This window comes from Anarrhichthys ocellatus, unplaced genomic scaffold (genome assembly GCF_004355925.1).
Source record: "Anarrhichthys ocellatus isolate YVR2014 unplaced genomic scaffold, GSC_Weel_1.0 scaffold37, whole genome shotgun sequence".
NCBI lineage: Eukaryota > Metazoa > Chordata > Actinopteri > Perciformes > Anarhichadidae > Anarrhichthys > Anarrhichthys ocellatus.
The window spans coordinates 4286932-4305831 of NW_022280067.1; the positions used below are offsets into that span (position 1 = coordinate 4286932).

At 44.2% G+C, this 18900-nt stretch overlaps 1 protein-coding gene across 1 annotated transcript in view; it reads left to right on the forward strand.

Moving 5' to 3' along the window:
- Positions 1-18546, forward strand: part of ppargc1b (peroxisome proliferator-activated receptor gamma, coactivator 1 beta) — an 85246-nt gene extending 66700 nt beyond the window's left edge. Inside the window, exons 4-12 of the mRNA XM_031866977.1 lie at positions 2887-3012; positions 5786-6815; positions 7163-7208; positions 9143-9207; positions 9594-10260; positions 11030-11087; positions 11371-11489; positions 11758-11885; positions 12619-18546. Of these exons, the coding sequence (XP_031722837.1) occupies positions 2887-3012; positions 5786-6815; positions 7163-7208; positions 9143-9207; positions 9594-10260; positions 11030-11087; positions 11371-11489; positions 11758-11885; positions 12619-12710 (2331 nt within the window). The 3' untranslated portion in view covers positions 12711-18546. The remainder of the gene's footprint in view (positions 1-2886; positions 3013-5785; positions 6816-7162; positions 7209-9142; positions 9208-9593; positions 10261-11029; positions 11088-11370; positions 11490-11757; positions 11886-12618) is intronic.
- Positions 18547-18900: the final 354 nt, after the last annotated feature.

Genomic DNA, 18900 nt, shown 5'->3' on the forward strand with positions numbered 1-18900 from the left:
TGTGTGTGTGTGTGTGTGTGTGTGTGTGTGTGTGTGTGTGTGTGTGTCCTATTTGTATCAGTTGAGTGGTTTACTCTCACATGGCTGCTGTCACTCATGTGCTCAGGCCTGAGTGTTTCGCTGCCCTCTACTGGTGAGACAGGATACTGCATAGTGTAGGTGTGTGTGTGTGTGTGTGTGCCACCACAGAACAAGGCCTGTATTGATGTTGCCAGTGGAGCTCTGGTAGGCGTCCAGAGTAGAGTGTTTGAGGGGCCTGAACGCTGGCGGTGGGGTGGGGGGTTCTTTCAGTGTTTCACACAGACACAAACCTTCAGCCTCCTCTTCACTCTCCTCAATGGGACTCTCAGAGGAGCATCATCAGGCGCTCTGAGCCAAGTTGGCATCGCCCACTGAGGGCGGCATCGGTGACGCGGCCGATCGTCCTGTCGGTCCTTTGACCCAGATAGTATTCTGAGGTTACTGCCAGCTCTGTTTGGGGGTTAATGTTGTACTCATTACAGCATTACAGTAATGAACAAAGATAGTGTTGTAGATAAACTACCATCCCTGGAGAGAATTATCTGTAGGCAAACAACCACTATTATAATCCATAAATCTCTTGTATCTGTTTCATAAAAATCTGTTTTATATTTACGTCTCATAGTTTGATTCAAGACTTTCCTCTCTGTGTTTCACAGTACTTTACCGTAAACATATGCCAACACAGAAAGTGTTTTTAAGAGCCTCTTTACGATATCTATAGTCCCGCGTATAAAGATGAACTAGAGGTGAGTCAGCAGGTTTGATGTATTTACAGTATTTAAAGATGTTCTGGCCCCATTATTGAGTCATCATAATGGCTTAATATATAACAAGGCGGCTGGATAACATTTGTAGTGTAGTTTCATGTCCCGTCAGTCTTTTTCTAAAGTACATTTAAAGTGAATAATGTTGAACTGCACCTTGTTAAACATACGAATACACATCTTGTTTATTTACAGTTTCGTTCTGTCTTTCTTTTAAGTGGTCATTAAACTGAGAGTTCACACATTGAAGCTTCGGATGTGCTCAAAACCGTCAGTCATGAAAGAAAATGAAGTAAAAGGAAACACAGAAATACTGTAACTTTTTAAAAGTTGTGTAATAGTGATACTTGTTAGTTCTGAAGGAGACATGCGTTTATAAAACGTTACATTTCTACCTAAAATCCTGTGGAGCCAACATTAGCAGAGGATGTTAGCACATCATTAACTAGCATTAGCACGTCTATGCTACGCTAGCTGCTGAAGGTATACTGAATGTAAACACGTGCTGCTTTTGCTTTTTAAAGATTACGACAGTGAATAAAGATCTACCCGACTTTACAGGAACAGAGCTGTTCCTTCATTTCATTGTCTCCTGTCTCGATCTCCAGCTGCTGTGTTGGTTCACTTTTAGCTTCAGCTTCTATCTTTATCTTTTTAACTTGTTTTCAATGCTGAATCAGTTCAACATCCTGGATTTGTCCTTTAAACGCGTATTGTAGACCCTTCTGTCTGCTTCTCTCTGTTATTGCTTATTCATTTTTTCCAATATTTAAATAATATGTCAGCGAGTGCAGTTAGTGACAGTGTGGCTCCGTGGTTGCTCTGTCAGTTTGGCGAAGGAGCAGCGAATAATCAATTATTTCCTATCCAAACAAAAATGTAGGCGTGGATTTATCATTTAGAATTTCCCTCAATTTCATCGTAATAGCCAAATCATATGAAATAATTGTATTAATTCCCAGGAGGGATGGATTTGTAACTCAGGCGACCACGGTCACTGCTTCCCGAGTGATGAGGGCCGCCAGAATGGCTTCCAGAGGGTGTGTTGCATTAAGATAGCCCTCTGGGTGCGGGGCCCCTTTTGCTGTAAATCATTTTGGGAAGCCCCGGTACATCCTACCGCTCCAATCCTCTACTCCTATCACATCTGTATTTTCTACACCGTCGTCTTCTGGAGCAAACGCTGCACAGCTTAGTGGGGGGATTTTCTCCCTAAGCTGATTTATATCAGCTGATAGCCCTGTCATGAAGCCAGGCACTGGAATAAATGGATGAATAGACAGATGAAAAAAGAAAAGCAATGAAAGGATAGCGGGGGAATGAGGAGTGGTTGTGTTGATATCTCTAGGTAGGAGTCGAGAGGGGGTTTGTTCTGTTTCCTCTCTGTGTACTAACCGTGGCTTCCTGTTTGATCTGAAGGAAGGAGAGTATGGAAAGATGAAAGAGACAACATTAAGGGGGATAGATGGAGAGAAGGAAATGTAGAAGAAGATGGTTGTCAAAGGTCAGAGATGGAGAGAATAGATGAAGTGGGAAAGGGAGACTGCATCAAAGATTTATGGATCAAAACAGAAAGAAAAGGAAGCTGAAAGACGAGAGAAGAGAGGATGGAGATAGGTGGAGGAGAAAAGAGGGGGAGGAAAGGCAGGTGGAGACGGTGGGATGGAAAAAGGGGGAGGAAGTGACCACGGAGGGAATGATAGATAGGACGGTTAGGATGGAGAACAAATTGAGGAGCAGAAGTCATATTCTATGTTATTATAGAGAGAGAGAAGTGGCTGAATCCAGCTCTTTAATGGGAAATGTGAACGTGCCATGTAGTTGTCAGCTGTAGTGATAAATGTACAGTATCATAACCTCATGGCCTCCTCTGCACATTATTCCCTTGTACAAACATCCATCTGCAGGGAGTTCACAGCTGACAGAATATAGATTAAAAATTGAAATGCGAGGGCGAGGAAGATCTCCCACTTTCTGTCCACGTTTGGTCCTCGCATAAAGACATCATTACAGGAAACAAAAAACGCACATCCTGTCGATGCTAGTTTTGCAAAGAGCAGCCTAACTGGTTTCTCCCGCCCCTCTTTCTCCTCACCAGCTGAAGAAGCTCCTGCTGACTCCTCCCAACGTGCCCGCGGCCGTCGACGCACACAAAGACCGAGTCCACGGCCATCGCTATACCAACAGAAGCTTGCACCTCCGGCCGGCTAGACCCCTGGTCAAGGTGAGGCACGAATCGCTGTAAATACCTGTTGTTTAAAGGTAGATTTGGCTGGTTTACAATAAGTGGTATGATTTAAATCTCTCCCATCGGCCTTGGATTTGTTTCGGGGGGGGAGTTAAGGCAGAAGTAATTCACTGGCGTCTGCACTTATTTTTTTTGCAGGGTGAATTCAGACCCGTCCATTAAACAGATTTCAGCCTTTGATTATGAATCATTCCAACGCTGTCCATTTAAAGAGTGTAAGGAGATAAAGTGCAGTAAATAGTTGTTCCGATGCTTGAAACGACCGGCGTTTTCTCTCTTGTGCTTAATGAAAATAATGGATGCTCTCTCTCAGAAGCAAAGATGGAGGTAGAGTGACATAGGAGGGAGAAGTGGTGAGATGGATGGTGTACCGTACAAAGTGTCCCGTGTACAACCATCATTTCCTTCGACCATAATCTTGCCTGAAGTTAACCAGCAGTAAACTGTTGCAGATTAGAAAACACTGATATGATAAAGAGGCAAATGGGAAAGTCACTGTCTTATGTTGATGTTTATTGGAGCAGCTGGAGTTTTTTTTCCTCCATAGCTGTGTGTGTGTGTGTGTGTCAGTTTTGTTAAGATGTGCATCCTCAGCATCAATCCCACATGAAGTAATTGTTATTACACAAGCTGTCTGGGGAGAGTTTTAGCGGCGAGGTTTAATCACAGGTTTAATTATTGTAGAACTGCTGAAAAACTGGCAGTTCAGTGGCTCCGGTGCAACAATGATAGCCATCGGTATTGGCCTTTGAGAACTGATAATGGATGAAGCTGACAGGTCTTGGATCGTCATTATACATCATTCACAGGAGCAGGAATAAAACAGCATAATCTCCCAAAGTCTAGCCAGCAACAGCTTTTTTTTTTTTTTTTCTTCAAATGAAAGATTTAATTTTAGACTCAAAACTCTTCAACCTTCAGCTGCTGCCGATGATAGATGTGGTGTCGGGGGGGAGAGGACATTTACCACAGCTACTGCTGTGTGACTTCGCAGTAATTTTATAGCCACGAGCATTGTGCTTCAAGTGGTCGTTGATTACAGCACCGGTCGTTTATCTTGTACAAGCGTAAAACAAACGTGGCGAAGCCTCAAGCAGCCCTCTGCTGTGGCTCAAGCAAGGAGGGTAAAAAAAAATACCCACAGGATGCGGGGCGGGATAAGCCAAGCCTGTTTCCATCATGTAACCTCCGAACCTGGCTGTGTGTGTGTGTGTGTGTGTGTGAGCGTGTGAGCTTTGGTCTTTGAGTAGTGGTGGCTTTGCTGTGGCAGATGGCGGGAGTATTGACTGACAGGGCAAGGGGGCAACGGTGAATCATAGTCTCTCTCTCTCAGTATGAGCAATATGGAATCAGCCATTTCATCCAGCTGCACGCTGAATCATCCCTCACAAAGTCGTAAACTGAACATACTGCTTTGTGGTCAGTGCTCCTGTATTGAAGGCAGGAAATTGAAGATACACCATTTGTTCACGAGTCTGTTTTTGTTTTGTTAGGCGTTTTGTTGTTCTTGTGCTCTGGAGTAACTGTCGACCGTGTGATGAGATATTTCCAGCACAGCTACAGAGTTTATGGAAGACCCGTTTTTTTTAATTAAAACATCATAAAATCAGTCAAATGTTTCAATGTTCCCAAGTCTTAATTATCATATTCATATCACTTTTTGACGACACACTATATTATGACTTTCTTTAGGCATTTTTATGAAAACTATAATATGACTTTTTAAAGTTTTTTATGACATGCTGTACTATAACATGATGAAAAAAACATAGTAGGCCATATGAATACCATAAAAAAGTCATAATATATATGTCATGAGGAATTTTACAACAAGTCATATTATAGTATGTCTTAAAAATATCATGAAAAAGTTATGTATGTCGTAAAGATATCATGAAAGATATAGTACACCATGTCGTGAAATGTTGATGAAAAAAATCATGGTATAGTGTCGTAAAAAGTCATTTTATCGTATGTCGTGGACAATGTGACTAAAACATCATCCTACAGTTTGTCTATGTCCTGGTATAGTATGTCATAAACTGGCATGAAATATGTCATACTCTAGTATATCATGGAAATCATCAAAAAGTCACACTATAGTTTGCCATTTAAATATGAACGTCTTAGATTTCACGCTCACTCACAACAAAGCCCGTTAATATATATATAAAAGAATAGTTTAATAAGTAACATATACGGGAATCTAACACATTAGATAATTCAATCTGAAAGTATAGGGATAAAATATAACGCATATAAAGCACAATAGTAAGACATATCTTTGTAAAAGTGTGATATTGCAGTATAAATAAACTTTAATACAAACAGCAATGTAGGAGATGTTTAATGAGAAGTCAGATTGTGACGGCAGCGGGCAGAAGAGTTTGTGTCTTTGGTGATTGGGATCCCTCTTCCAACACCACTGGGACTCAGGGTCCTCTGTCCCGATGATGTTCTGAGCATTTTTCACCACCCTTTGTAGTGCCTCACAGCTGAGGGTGATGCATCAGGTGTTGATGCAGCCGCTTGCTGTCCTCTTCACCGTGCACCTGTGGAAGTAGCACAGACTGTTTGTAGAAGCTGCTCATCCTGCAGGAATTATTAGGAGATAAACCTTTGGCCAACATTGCCCTGTTAATGTGTGTTGGTATGTAACTGTAATGGCAATATTTTGCAGACTGAGGGCTGAATGTTTGAGGAAAGAGGCTCACGCTGGTGTTCATGTTTGTGTGTCTCCACCCTTCAGACCGACCTCCGTCAGGAGAGGAAGCCCCGAGCGGTGCGTCCCGCGGGCCGCCTGTGCACCGAGCTCCACCGCCACCTCACCACTGCCCGGGACTCGGGGGACACTCCGGCCCCGGACACGGAGGAGGACGAAGAGGAAGAAGAGGACGAGGACAGCGAGTCGGAGGAGGATGAAGAGGAGGAAGAAGAAGAAGAAGAGGAGGAGTCTTCCAGCAGCGAGGTGGAGGGCGTGGCGGTCGTGTCCACGGCCCTCGCTGAGCCGGCCAAGCCTCAGTTCAGCTCGGAGAAAGAAATGCACTCGGTGGTGGAGCTGATCACGTACATGCACACCTACTGCCTGCCCACACGCAAGCAGCAGGGCTGGGAGCGGAAGGACCGCGAGGCCGCGAGGCCTCGGGCCAGACCCGAGCCCTCCCGCCCGGCCGCCACAAGCTCTCACAGCAGAGTGGTCTTGGTGGCTACTCCCGGGACTAGCGGAGGCTTAGCTGGGACAGGCGTCCCCAGGAGGCTCCCCTTTGCGAGGCGAAGGGAGATGAAGGCCAACTCCCTTCTCCGTGAGCTCCTGCAGCAGAGCAGCTCTTTCGACGTGAGCAAGCCTTACAGACTGCACAGCCCTCCCTACTCCCACTCTCACAGCCCCAGCAGAGTCTCCGCTCCCTCTGCCCCGGCCAGGTCAGCCCCGGCCTACTCCACCACCCCAAAGCCAGAGCTGCGTAAAGACTCCTCCTCCCTTGAGAGGAGAAGCCGCTCCTCCGAGGCGGCGCAAAGCCCAGAGGAGACGGAGGAGGGCGGCGGCGGCTCCTTCTCAGTCCGGCGCTCGCGACGCCTCGCCTCCTTTCCCAGCCGCTTCGCCAAGAGGCTGCGGCCTGGACGGGCGAGGGAAGGGGAGAGGAAGGACAGGGAGGAGAGGGAGGAAGGACGAGCAGGGGTCAAACTCCTGCTGACACAAGCGGGAGGGGGGACAAGGACGGAGACGAGGCCGGAGCAGCTGACGCCGAGCGATGAGCCGACCACACCCTGCTGCCACAACGGTGAGATGGATAGGAAGGACACTGCCCATTATTCTCAACTACATTATAGCTACCAACATCACATTTTATTCTAACTGTAATCCACATCTCATAGAACCTATTCAAGTTAATTTATAAGTCACATATAATGTAGCTCGTATGCCTCACCATTAGGTTTAGAACATGAGATCCAGAAAGGTTCAAACACGTGACTGCTGACAACACTGATTATTATTATGACACTCGGTGTGAACGCACCAAAAGATACAAGCAGACATACACGTTCACAGCTCTGGTGGTAAGAATGGCAGAGACACGTGGATCTGAAGTTGTGCCTGGTTGTAACTGGCTTCTTATTCTGATTGCAGAGAAGAGAGCCTGCCTCTGTCTGACTCTCACCCCCAAGTCCACAGGGTGAGTTTCTCCACGTGAAGCAGCTGCTGTGTCTCATCACACAGGAGTAGCTTTGCAAAAAGATCTCCATTTGTTATGCAGCATCTTGCATGCAGCAGCGAGTCCTCCTTAGATGAATGTCCTGGTCCTCCGACTGAACTTCCAGTTGTTAATGATGCTACATGGTGCTATCAGATCAACTCTCTACTGGTTCATATCCAACTATTTATTAAAAGCGTACAGTCAGAAGCTACATGTAAGATATCCAACTATGTAATTCTAACCAAATAATCAAAATGACTCATTAAAAGTGCATTAGTCATAACTGTTAATCCAAAAACTCCACTTCCAATGTTAATTTATGCTAAAATGTTGCGGTGCTCATTTCCAGAAATCGCCATCTTCTTCTTCTTCATATTAAAAATAAAATAAAAAGCTGCAGTGGCCTCTGTGGAGCAGACCGGTGGAAGATAGATGCCTCTCGGGAGATCCTTCAATGAGAGAAACATACAGTATGGTGTCGTTATAATGAAGTGTTCGACCTGGGCCTTAATGTAAAACTGCTTCTTAAAATTCATAATGCTAAATATTTGTACTTCACAAACCATTTCAGACCGGAGAAAACATCTTGTTAATGACCGCAGCAGCAGTTTGTCAGTTGGGTTCATATTGGATCTGATGAATGTGGTTAAGTCTACCTTTAATGACATTAGGTGTAACGTAAAGAACTTATGATCTATTTCTCTACTAGACTGTAATCTAGATTCTGGGAACTTTATGTGGGATATATGAACTTACAACGTGAGCTTATTTCCCTCCAGATCATATATTTTAAGCAGGATATATAACATGACTGTATTGTCCAAGTCCTGGTATTTGTAAGCACTCAATGCACAACAGGGCTGGGCTCTTTTTCCAGGTAATGTTTCCCCACTTAGAGTCTGATGTAAACTCCAAATGGACTCAATGGGAGCTGCTGTTACAGTCAGTGCTTCACAATGTGGCAGAGGTCCATAATTCAAACATTTCACTCCAAGTGTGGAGTGTTTGGCTCGGGGATTTGTTGTTGGCAGGGAGGAAGAGCCTCGTAAACTAACAAACGTGTTCACATTCAGCATTTCAAAATTTGACAGGACTAAATAGGTCGGATCGTGCATGTCGAGACACCGTTGGACCCAAACGTGTCCCCTGAAAAGTCAGTGTTCTTCAAAGCGTGGTTTGCAGTCATGTCATGTATAATCTCGTGGGACTGTGTAATGTTTTAAAGCAAGATTAACCGAGTTCAAATTCAGAGATTTTTATTCCAAAATCCCTAATGAGTCTGGACCTCTGGCTGCTCAGACTTCAATCTGAGAGCCCTCACTGCTCCTACTTTTACAAATGAACCTCCCCGCCCACCCAGCCTCAAACCCTGGAACGTCTCCAGCTACAGTCATAGGCTAGTCATGTGGTCTCTGTACAAACCAGCTGGCATCCGTCCATCCTCTAAATGAATCTGTCTTCTGAAGCGCTCACCAAAAAAAGAAAGAGTTTTGTTTTTTATTTTAATATATATGTTACTCCGCGGAGGGTAATATCCCGCCCGAAGCCAATCCACTCGGGACCGCTTCTTTCTTTCTTTCATGGCGACTGGAGAAACAGAAACAGACAGCCAGAAATAGAAAAGCAGAAGAAGAAGAATAGGGGAGAGGACAGACGAGTACATATGGCTGTTGCGATAAGAAATGAGGAGTGCCGAGAAATGGCAGCAGCGTTTACAGGGAGAAACATAATTCAAATTCAGCAGACGTCGGCTGAAAAGAGCTTTTACTGGGAGACGTTTCAGGATGTTATTGGATTGCTTTTGACTTATTTGTTTGGAAAAAATACAACATATTCCAACATGACACAGCACTCTCTAATTTCTCTCTCTCTCTCTCTCTCTCCTTTGATCGCTGCCATCTCTTCACTACCAGAGAGTCCCAGTACAGCACCAAGCCTTTCGAGCAGACGCTCGGCGTGGATCTGTGCGGAACGGCAGGTAAACATCTCGCGCTTACTGTTGATGTCGACAGATACAGTCACATGGGATAGAGGGACCAAATCCTCAAAAGTAACAGGAAGCCGTGTGAGACAGACATTTAGGAGTTAGATGAGAAGATCGATACCACTCATGTATCTGTACAGTAAATATGGAGCTGGAGCCAGCAGCCTGTTAGCTTAGCTTAGCATAAAGACTGAGAACAGGGGGCAACTGCGAATGTGGCTTTGTCCAAAGCTAACAAAATGTGCCTACCAGCACCTAAAAACTTGATAATTTATACGTTCCACCTCCTATAAAAGAGAGGTTATGTGCTAGACTATTTCTTGGCAGGAAACAGTTTGTATCTAGCTCATGTGGGTATCTTTTCCTCCCCCTTTTTTAAGGTCTCACCCCTCCCACCACCCCGCCTCACAAACCGGTGGAGGATGAGCTCTTCAAACCGGCAGAGGGAGGAAAGGGAAGTGAAGGAACAGGTGGTGGCGACGGCGGAGGTTGCAGCGAGTCGGTTAACTCAGCCTCGAGCACCAGCGCTGCCGCGAAGGCCTCGTCCCGGCTGATCCGCGTCCCCCACCAGCGGAAGCTGCCGGAGCAGACGGAGCTGTACGCCCAGCTGCGGCGCATGGGCCAGGCCGGCGACAGCGACACCCACTGCACCTTCGGCGACCACGACTACTGCGCCCTGAGCCTCGGAGAGAGCCGCAAGCGCAGCGCTGCCATGCTCGGCGCCATTTTGCAGGCGCAAGTAGGGAGCGACGGCGTCGGCGCCGCCCTCACGCCCAAAGAAGCCGAAGATCAGGTGTCAGATGGAAACGGAAAGGAGAACAGGGAAAGGCTGGTGGTGTTAGAAATCGCAGAACAGCTTGAGCATCAGAGGACAGTGGTGATATCTTCATCCTCTTCATCATCATCATCACTGCCGTCACGCTGCAGGTCGGGGGCTGCCACACCACCGGTCTCGGAGGAAGAGGCGGAGCGCTCGTCTGCGTCCCGCTCACCCTCTCCCATCCTCCACCTGTGTCCCGACTCCCCCGCCAGCAAGACAGACTCCAGGTGAGACGGACAGACGATGAGACGGTGTGAAGATCTGGGTCAAGGAGATTAACAGTGAAATGTAGAGACGGAGGGAAGCAGACAACACGAGTAGAACACGGCATTAGAAGAAGAGAGAAAGGGAGAGATCAATTTAGGGCAGAATCTCTATCCTTCGGTTTATCATCACCCGACCTTCTAGACGAGGGTAAACAGAGGTGAACATGTTGGATGCTGGAGGCTGAACTCTTTACAAACCTAAAGTCAAAGCATCGACCGGTCAAGAGAGTCGTGTCCTCTTTGCACTGCAGCAACTTAAACACTTTTACTTCTGATCTGCTGTGTTTTTTGTTTACTGGCACAGATGTGCAGGGCGATCTGATCTGTAGCGTGAAAACAGAAATACAGTTTAAAAGGAGTCGTCCTATAAACAACTCGTGCTAACATTTAAATCAAATACTGTACCATCTACTTACATAGAGGTCAGTACAGATTAGATCAAGTTTGCCTCGACTGCCTCACATAGAAGGAGGTCAATGGTCATATTATTTCTGTACATAGAAGACAATGGCAGAAGGAAAAGGGGTCGGGGTGTAAGAGAAGAGAGAACGATATAGAACAGAGCGATGCCGTACTGCAGTAAGTGGGAGAAAGTCCGCCTTTTTGCCGCAGTTCACCTGTTTCCTCGTGTCTGACATTCCAGTTTCACCTTGTGTCCGTCCTTATCTCACTCACTATCCTCTCTCTCTCTCTCTCTTTCCCCCTTTTTCTTTCCTCGTCCTGCTTTTAGTGAGAACTCCGAGATCTGTCCCGACGACAAGCAGAGGAACAAAGCCAAGTCTGACGAGGTACGGAGAACATCCTACAGACACTTTTAAATCTAACAGCAAACTCCACCTCAGTAGCTCTGAGCTCACCAGACTCCAAAGGTCCAACGGTTTACGCCAACGAAACATCAGACATTTTGATCCACGAGTTTGGACATTTTAACACACTGATTCCACGTAATATAATACTGCAGCTGCGCAATCAGACCCCTGCCGCCCTGCGCTCAGCGTTCCCGCCTCAGTTCCCACGTCTTATCTGTATTGTCCTTTGTCCTGACTGTTGCCATGGTTTCCATGTTGCCAGGACAACTGCCAGGTGTTTTACATCCACAACCTGCCGACCAGTGTGACCCAGAACATGCTGAGGAAACGCTTCCAGGTTTTCGGCAAACCCGAGGACTGCAAGGTCATCATCTGCAACGAGTAAGTGTCCCGGATCTGGATTCCTGCACCTGAAGGGAGGAGGAATGGTTGATTGATGGTTTTAAATGCATTCTTCATAATCACGTTAAAGTATCGCAGTCAAATAATGACTACAAGCTATTCCAATGCAGTTATTCCTTAAATGTTGTGCATTGAATGAAAGGGATGCATGTGATTGATTCAGCGTTCTCCATCTCTACTGACGCAGCTTCGTGGTAGTGAACGTTATCTGAAAGTGTCTCGTCTCTCTTACCTGTGTGGTTTGTAGGGAGCGCTGCGGGGTGATAAAGATCCGCCAGTCGGGGGGTCAAAAGCACTGGAGAGAACGGGAGACTGTTTTCCAGAACGGGCCTGCAGGCCTCCGGAGGCTGACGAGGAAGCGCTACATAGACCTCGGTAATGAACACGGACTCACTGACAAAGTTATAAAATAGTAAACCAACATGTTGATATCGTGATATTGGTTTTGCGGTAACTAATGTATTAGTAGCTATTAGTTATAAGTATGTTTTTTTAGAGAATTGAGTTCAATTGGTCGATGTGGCATATTTGTGTGTCGCCAAAGCTGAAAGCACCACAGAAGTTTACTGCGTTTAAGACGCACACATTCCATCTGGAATTTTAACATTAAGGCGCGATGACGTTCTAAGCCAAGTTCACACCACGTTCGTTTCACACTACGTGACTGAAGAGTTGAAACGATATCGATGCCGGCGTCACAGATGCCTCCAATACGGCCAGAAACGGTGGAACGGGTCTCGGTGAGTACGCGAGTCTGATCTGATATCAGGTTATCACATTATTCATCAGCTGCACGGGACAGAGATGGGAAACTCCAGTCGCAATTAAGTCACACTCACGGTAACTTGAGATCACGTAGCCCCGCCCTCCTCTCTCTCACTCACTATGCCGTCTTGGTACTTGACTCGTTTGCTACGGTTGAATAGAATAATTTGCGGTTCGACGTTGTCATGTTTCCCATTAATTATTGTTTAGCCTGCTGGACATCTGGAATGAGTCTTTCGAATCATCGCCGAGTCTCTCGATTCTTTGAGCAGAGCTCTACAAGGACACACGTTTGACTGAGATCTCTTACGTTTGATAACGACCTTGTGTTTCTGTCTTGCAGACGAGGCAGGCCCGGGCCCCGTGAAGAGCAAGTACGATGCACTGGACTTTGACACTCTGCTGAAGGAGGCCCAGAAGTCCCTGCACCGCTGACTGGCCAGCCTTAGTTCAGTGCAGCAACAACCCTGCGACTACACGGCTCTGCCCTCAAGACAGGCCTCTTAGTACCTCCATGCAAGGCAACCTCGCAAAATGTTTACATTTTTACCAATGGAATAAAGTAATGTCAAGGACCTCGTTGTTTTTTTGTTGTTTGTTTTTTTAGTTTCTTTCACCAGAGGATACTGCTTAAGAAACGAGGAAGCCACTGGGAGTTAAGAGACGATGGAGAAAGTGGGACTTTTTAACAGCAATGGTACAACTACTACAAACGATAACGATACAGTTCTTTGCGGAAGCCGTCTGTGTTGGTGAGATCATCGCCCGCCCTCGGAGGAGCGGACATGAGAGACCTCTGTAGCAAATCCTTGCTATTCCTGTGTTGCGTTGGTCGTCGTGGTGTGTGTGTGTTTCTGCGCGTGTGTGTGTTCCTTGTTCTGTTTGTTTTGTACAAAAAGATTAAAAAAACCTCCCTCTCTTTCCGGTTTCAGGTGGTGAACCTTTCAAGCTGTGTTCGCCATAAAGTTGTGCGGTTGTAAAACCAGGAAGAAAAAAAAATGACCCCTGCTTTGTTTTAGCGAAATTGTGGATGTTATAAATTTTAAAATCTATTATGTGTGCGTGTGTGTGTGTGTGTGTGTGTGTTATGGACAAAGAATATATAAAAAAATAACATTTAATCATTTGATGACTGATAAAGTTTACAAATCTAAAATGAAGATGAAAAAAAATCATGTTTTTATTTTTATTTTTTGTAATTGTAGTGCTTCCTTGATTTGATCTATGCACTGTAAGGAGGTCGATATCTCCGCCGTCCTCCACTTCCCCTCTTTTGACTCTGATCTCCAACTCTGCCATGCTGACTATTTTGGACCGTGCTACTGGCTGCTGCAGGCTCTGTTTGGTCCGCGTTGTATACATTAAGACCCCGACTAGGTCCTGGTTAAAGACTACACCTCAAAATCCACCCGATCTACAGCACTCAATGGAACAGCACAGACGCCCATTGAGTTCTTCTATAATTCTCTAAATTCCTACTATGTGACCAGATTATATAAAAGGGCTTTGAAGTGGGATGGAATTTGAATAAAAAAGATACCTACCGTCCTGGTTAAAGCAAATGCAAGGACTGAGCCTAAAGTTAGAGATAGAATTAGAGATGTTTTTGGTCAGAATCGGCGATTGTTCGTGCTGCATCGGTTGATTCTAGGTAACATTTTTCCCACATTCAGAGGGGTCTTGATGTATATTTAATAGGGTCCCAAGGAACATGTGTCCAATAATGGCCGCAGCCTAATGACACCCCCGAATGCCACAGCCAATGCAACACTTACTGTTTACATTTGGACTGCAGCAAGCAGGACTAAAATGGGGAAATAAAGATGATAGCCATAGACGCTCTTCTACCACACTTTGTTCATTGCAGAACTCAGTCTGAATTCATCACATCCACACGTTATCCCAGTCCAATCTCCTGTCACATTAAGTCCATCATGGAATTCAACTATTTCGATTGTCCGGGAATCATGTTTTTCGTGGTGACAGTGCTTCACGCTGTCATGGGTTTCAAAGTACAAAGGGAAACGGGACCAATTTGCTCCCCATACTCCACCCACAGAACATTGCCAGAAGTAGACGAATCTGTTGGTTCAGATGGAATGTATTCAAAAGAATCTGAATGTAATCGTTGCGTTTTCCCCCCATGTCTGCTTGCCCAAAGATTGTCGTTTTTTTTCTGTGCTGTAAAGGGTAGAGTTGCTTAGTCGCTGGTTGACTGCATGCGATAAATTCTGGCTTGTTGTGCAGTTCGAGGTAGCGCCTGATTAACATTCCTGATGCAGCCAGTAGCAACCGCCGTGAACAAAGGGAGAGAGAGCTTCCAAACCTGCCAATACGGTGGCCCCGAACCCTACACAGCCAGGGAACGAGCGAAAGGAACGAAAAGAACAATCGGCCGAAAAAGGCCCGTTTCTCGTCCGGGAGTTACTGTATCAGCTGAGCATCTCTACCTCACATCCATCCATCCCTGTTTCCCCCTGTGTTTGAGTCCAACTCTAAAAAAACGTCCCTCACTTTGTTTTGTTGTCCGTGTGAGGGTTCCCCCAACTGATGGGTGGTTATGGGTAGTTTGGGGATTTTTTTTGATATCCAATGACTCCTCCTACCACTAAGCCCCCTGTGAGGGGAATAATCTCTCTCTAACTCTTTACTTCGCTTGCCTCGACGGTTTTATAGCGTGTCCGTCTCTTGGAGTCTCGACCGTGTGTCTTTGTGTAACTGAGTGTTTCGTCTTTGTCTCGTGTTTGAGTCGGACACTCCTGACGCTTGCAGGTTGGCGAGGAGGGGCTGGGACGGGGTTGAACGGTGGCTTGGTGGCCGGTTGGTCCTCGAGTGTCCTTGGAGGGGAAGATTCCCCTCATTTACTTGTTTTTCTTCAGGGACACGCCATTCCTCCGGATCCCCCTCTTCCTCCTCTCCTTGCCAAGAAATTTCAACAAATCGCAGCCCGTCCTTTTCCTCCAACTCTATCGCTTTCTGTCGCTTGTGGGTTCAAGGCCTTGTTTCCAGGTCTTCCCAAACCCTGGTAAACTCCCTGCTTTTTAACAGATAAACCCCCCCCCCCCCCCCATCCTCTTCCTTGTCCCTACTCTATCTAATCAACTCCTTGGTAACACACACAAAAATTTGAATGTTTACATCACTCGATTCTCCTTTGACTTCATTAGGAACGCACACTTAGTACAAAGGCGCCTTATTCAGTGTTTTAAAAGAAAATTAAGTGAAGCGACCTCGCGTTACTTCTCCAGGCTCACTGATGTCCAAAACTAACAAAAACAGTTTAGTGCTATACATACCGATAGAGAAACAAGGTGTCAACTTTTTTAAAAGGAGGGAAAAAAAGAAATTTTAACAATTAACATCTCAAACAACTGAATGAGTATTTGTGCTTAGTATGTATACTACTAAAAAGTGAGAGAATGTGCTGGTTTACATATATAAAAAAAGGAAAATATAATATATGAATATAAAATGTGTATATAGCACTATGCCTCGTTGTAAACATAAAATGTATTATGTGTTTATTTTTTTTCAAGTGGCGCGTCATAGTTGATTGCTAATCAGACAGCAGATGGTCAGGTAGGTTTATTTCAAATTAGTCAATGTTTGTTTCAGTACAGGGAGGAAATTTAAGGGAAAAAATTCAGTTGAAATGACTTCAAGTCCAACACTGTTGTAAAAGAACGACACAAGTATCCCTTTAGACTATCGCACTAGAAGGTTATGTTTATTTGCCGTTTATGAAATGACTAAATATTTTTTTATGGTTTTTTTCTTCGAGCAATTTGAAATGCAATACATAATAATTTTATCTTGATGACATGTCTTTCCGAGAAACTGAGGTAATAATGTACAGTGTGTGGTTGGTTGTTCTACAACACGGGCGATCTTTGAGCTGCAGATTCAATAGGCTACTTGTTCTGTACGTAGACTGCTGTTCAACACGACGAATCATAAAAACAAACTACAGGAAGAATGTGGGTAACACGTATACAAAACAAATGCTAATATACTCTTGCACAAATAACCTCCCAAGTAGTGAAATAACTTCACAGTTTTTTCTTTACGTTGAAAGGAAGCCATTGTAACTATGTTATTACCACCTTTTGATGGTACACAGGTTTGTTCAAATCTGAGTTGCATAGAACACTTAGTTTGATGACCGCTAACAGCCAATAACTATACATGATTGACTGGTAAAGGAATGTGGGTGGGAGGGAAAGGAGGACTGAAGCGAGTCGTCAGCTTTCACTCTAGTGGACACAGATGAGGTAGACGCTGTAGAAATCCCAGTTCCACTGCTGCCCCTCTATGTCGTCCCAAAAGGGAAGCATTTGGATTAAATCACTTGCAATTTAAAAGTAAGTTACAGAACGGTTTTATGGTCCGAATAGCTGGAACGCGTAGTTTTGTCTTCGCAAGATTGTGCCGTACGGAAGCAGGATAGACGCTAACTAAAGCATGAAGGCAACCGGATTCATCGATATAAAGGCCGCGTTAAGACGAAAAGTTATTTTACCTTGAAGTAGTGCGAGAGAAAGGGTGGAAGTCAAGGGGCGTGACTGGGATAAGAAACATGCCTTCAAACTCGTGGAAAGTTTTATGATTCGCAAAACAAGTTGTGTAAGTGGCAGAGCTAGCTCTTGTTGAGCCTGTTGCTTTGTGGAGTTCGAGCATTATTTCTCCACCTAATCCAAAAATCTGACTTCCGCTTATTTGAGGAAACCTGAAGACGAAGAGCATGTGGTGGGATTTCTACAGTGGTGCGTGCCCCCGTTGTTCAAGAGGTGATTGACATTGAAACAGCCCCATGTTCCATCATTGCAAGCCTTAAAATTCAATCGGGGTGGGAAACTGAGCTACCACTAGCTTTCAATATTACCGTTTCAGCTCCTTTCCAATCCAACGTGGTTTATTATTAAATAATTACTGACGTAATTACAACTTTTTTCAATAGCCATATTATAATGAAAAGGTATATACATATATATGAATATATATATTTGTGTGTTTGTGTAGATATCTAGATTATTATATACTTTCTTATAGAAAAACTTTGATGTTGACCATTCTCCTCAGTGTTTTGAGAACACGTTGACACATTTCAACATAATACTGCTGTCCACTTGGTCTAGGTCCTAGGTCGATGGACAACAAATCAAAAAAAAAAAAAAAGGAAAGACAAAGACAAAAAAACAAAAACCATCCTTCCAAAGGAAGTTACCCGAGTCACGATGCAATACCTTTCTTTACATTCTTCATTTCAGAAAAATGGACAATGGCGAGAAAACCACTAAACTTGATCGGCAAGTTGACCAAAAAATAAAACTTCAACAATAAAGAGCGTGGCTCGTGAAAAATTCAGTTTTATAGATGTTGTTGTTTTCAATGCCATGGCCCATGAAAGAAAAGAAAAAAACACTTCTTTGTTTTTATGTCACTTACTGTTTTAGTTTTGGAGAACAATGTATCCGTCAGCTAGGTACACCATCCAATCAGCCCCTACCAGGACAGGAGCGCTTGCAATACCGGCCTCAGATTCCTCTTTCATGTCTGATCAGCAACATGATCACATTTCAACATCAACACAGAAACTAATAGGTAACCTGTCAAACTTGATAGCAACAGTGATGTCAAATAGGCACTCAGTAGGGACTGCAAACTGTCAAACTGCTAAATGTGAGTGTGGGTGTTTTCCTTGTTTTGGTGGAAGAAGATGTTTTGACATAAAGGGCATACATTGTTTTTGTTGTTTTTCATTTCTATTGATTTTATTGTCTCTTTACATCTAATGACTATCAAATTCACATCAATGATTTTTTTGTTTTTTAACTTAGTTTTTGGTAAAAACAAAAAGGTAAATACTGCTAGTGAGATTTTATATTTTTACATATGTTGGTTTTATTTTGCGTTTCTTTTTATTATTTATACGCCACTTAGTTTGGATGTCTTTAAATGGTGTTTTTCTGTTTTTTTTCTCCGTTTTCTGTGATTTCACATGTCTTGAGAATGTGGGGACAAAAGGCATTTCAGTATTTTTGAATTGCTAAAATCTAGTTTCATAGAAGCGGAAGTATCTGATGTTATAAATTATATTTTAACTCATGTAAATAGTTTAAAACAGAAGACTATGGCTTCCTTTTAAACTGAATACATTTCTCTTCAGAGATTGTTTACATTATGAAACTGTAGAGATGTGCTCCTCATATACTGTATAAAGTACATATATTCATTGATTTGCCTCAAAAAAATAAAACCCTAATGAACAGCTTTCTTTCCGTCCATGTGGTCATTTTGGATGAAGATGGGTCAGAATCATACTTTGGTCAGTTTAAGGGGTAAAACAGGAATGACTACATTTTTCATAAACAGATCCCATGAAAACCATTAAGTGAGTGAACATATTCACGACCTGGTTACGTCTTTCTGTCACTCGCTTCCAAAAACAAATGCACACACTAGATAGATGAAGATCTTTACAACATGAAAAACAATTGTTTTTGTCCACAAAAGCAACAAAAATGAATGTTCCATGTAGTTCACTTTAAACTTCACACACTTGTACTGATGCTCTCCTGTGGCAGTGACAGGAGAGCATCAGTACAGCAGAGCTGGTTCAGCGATG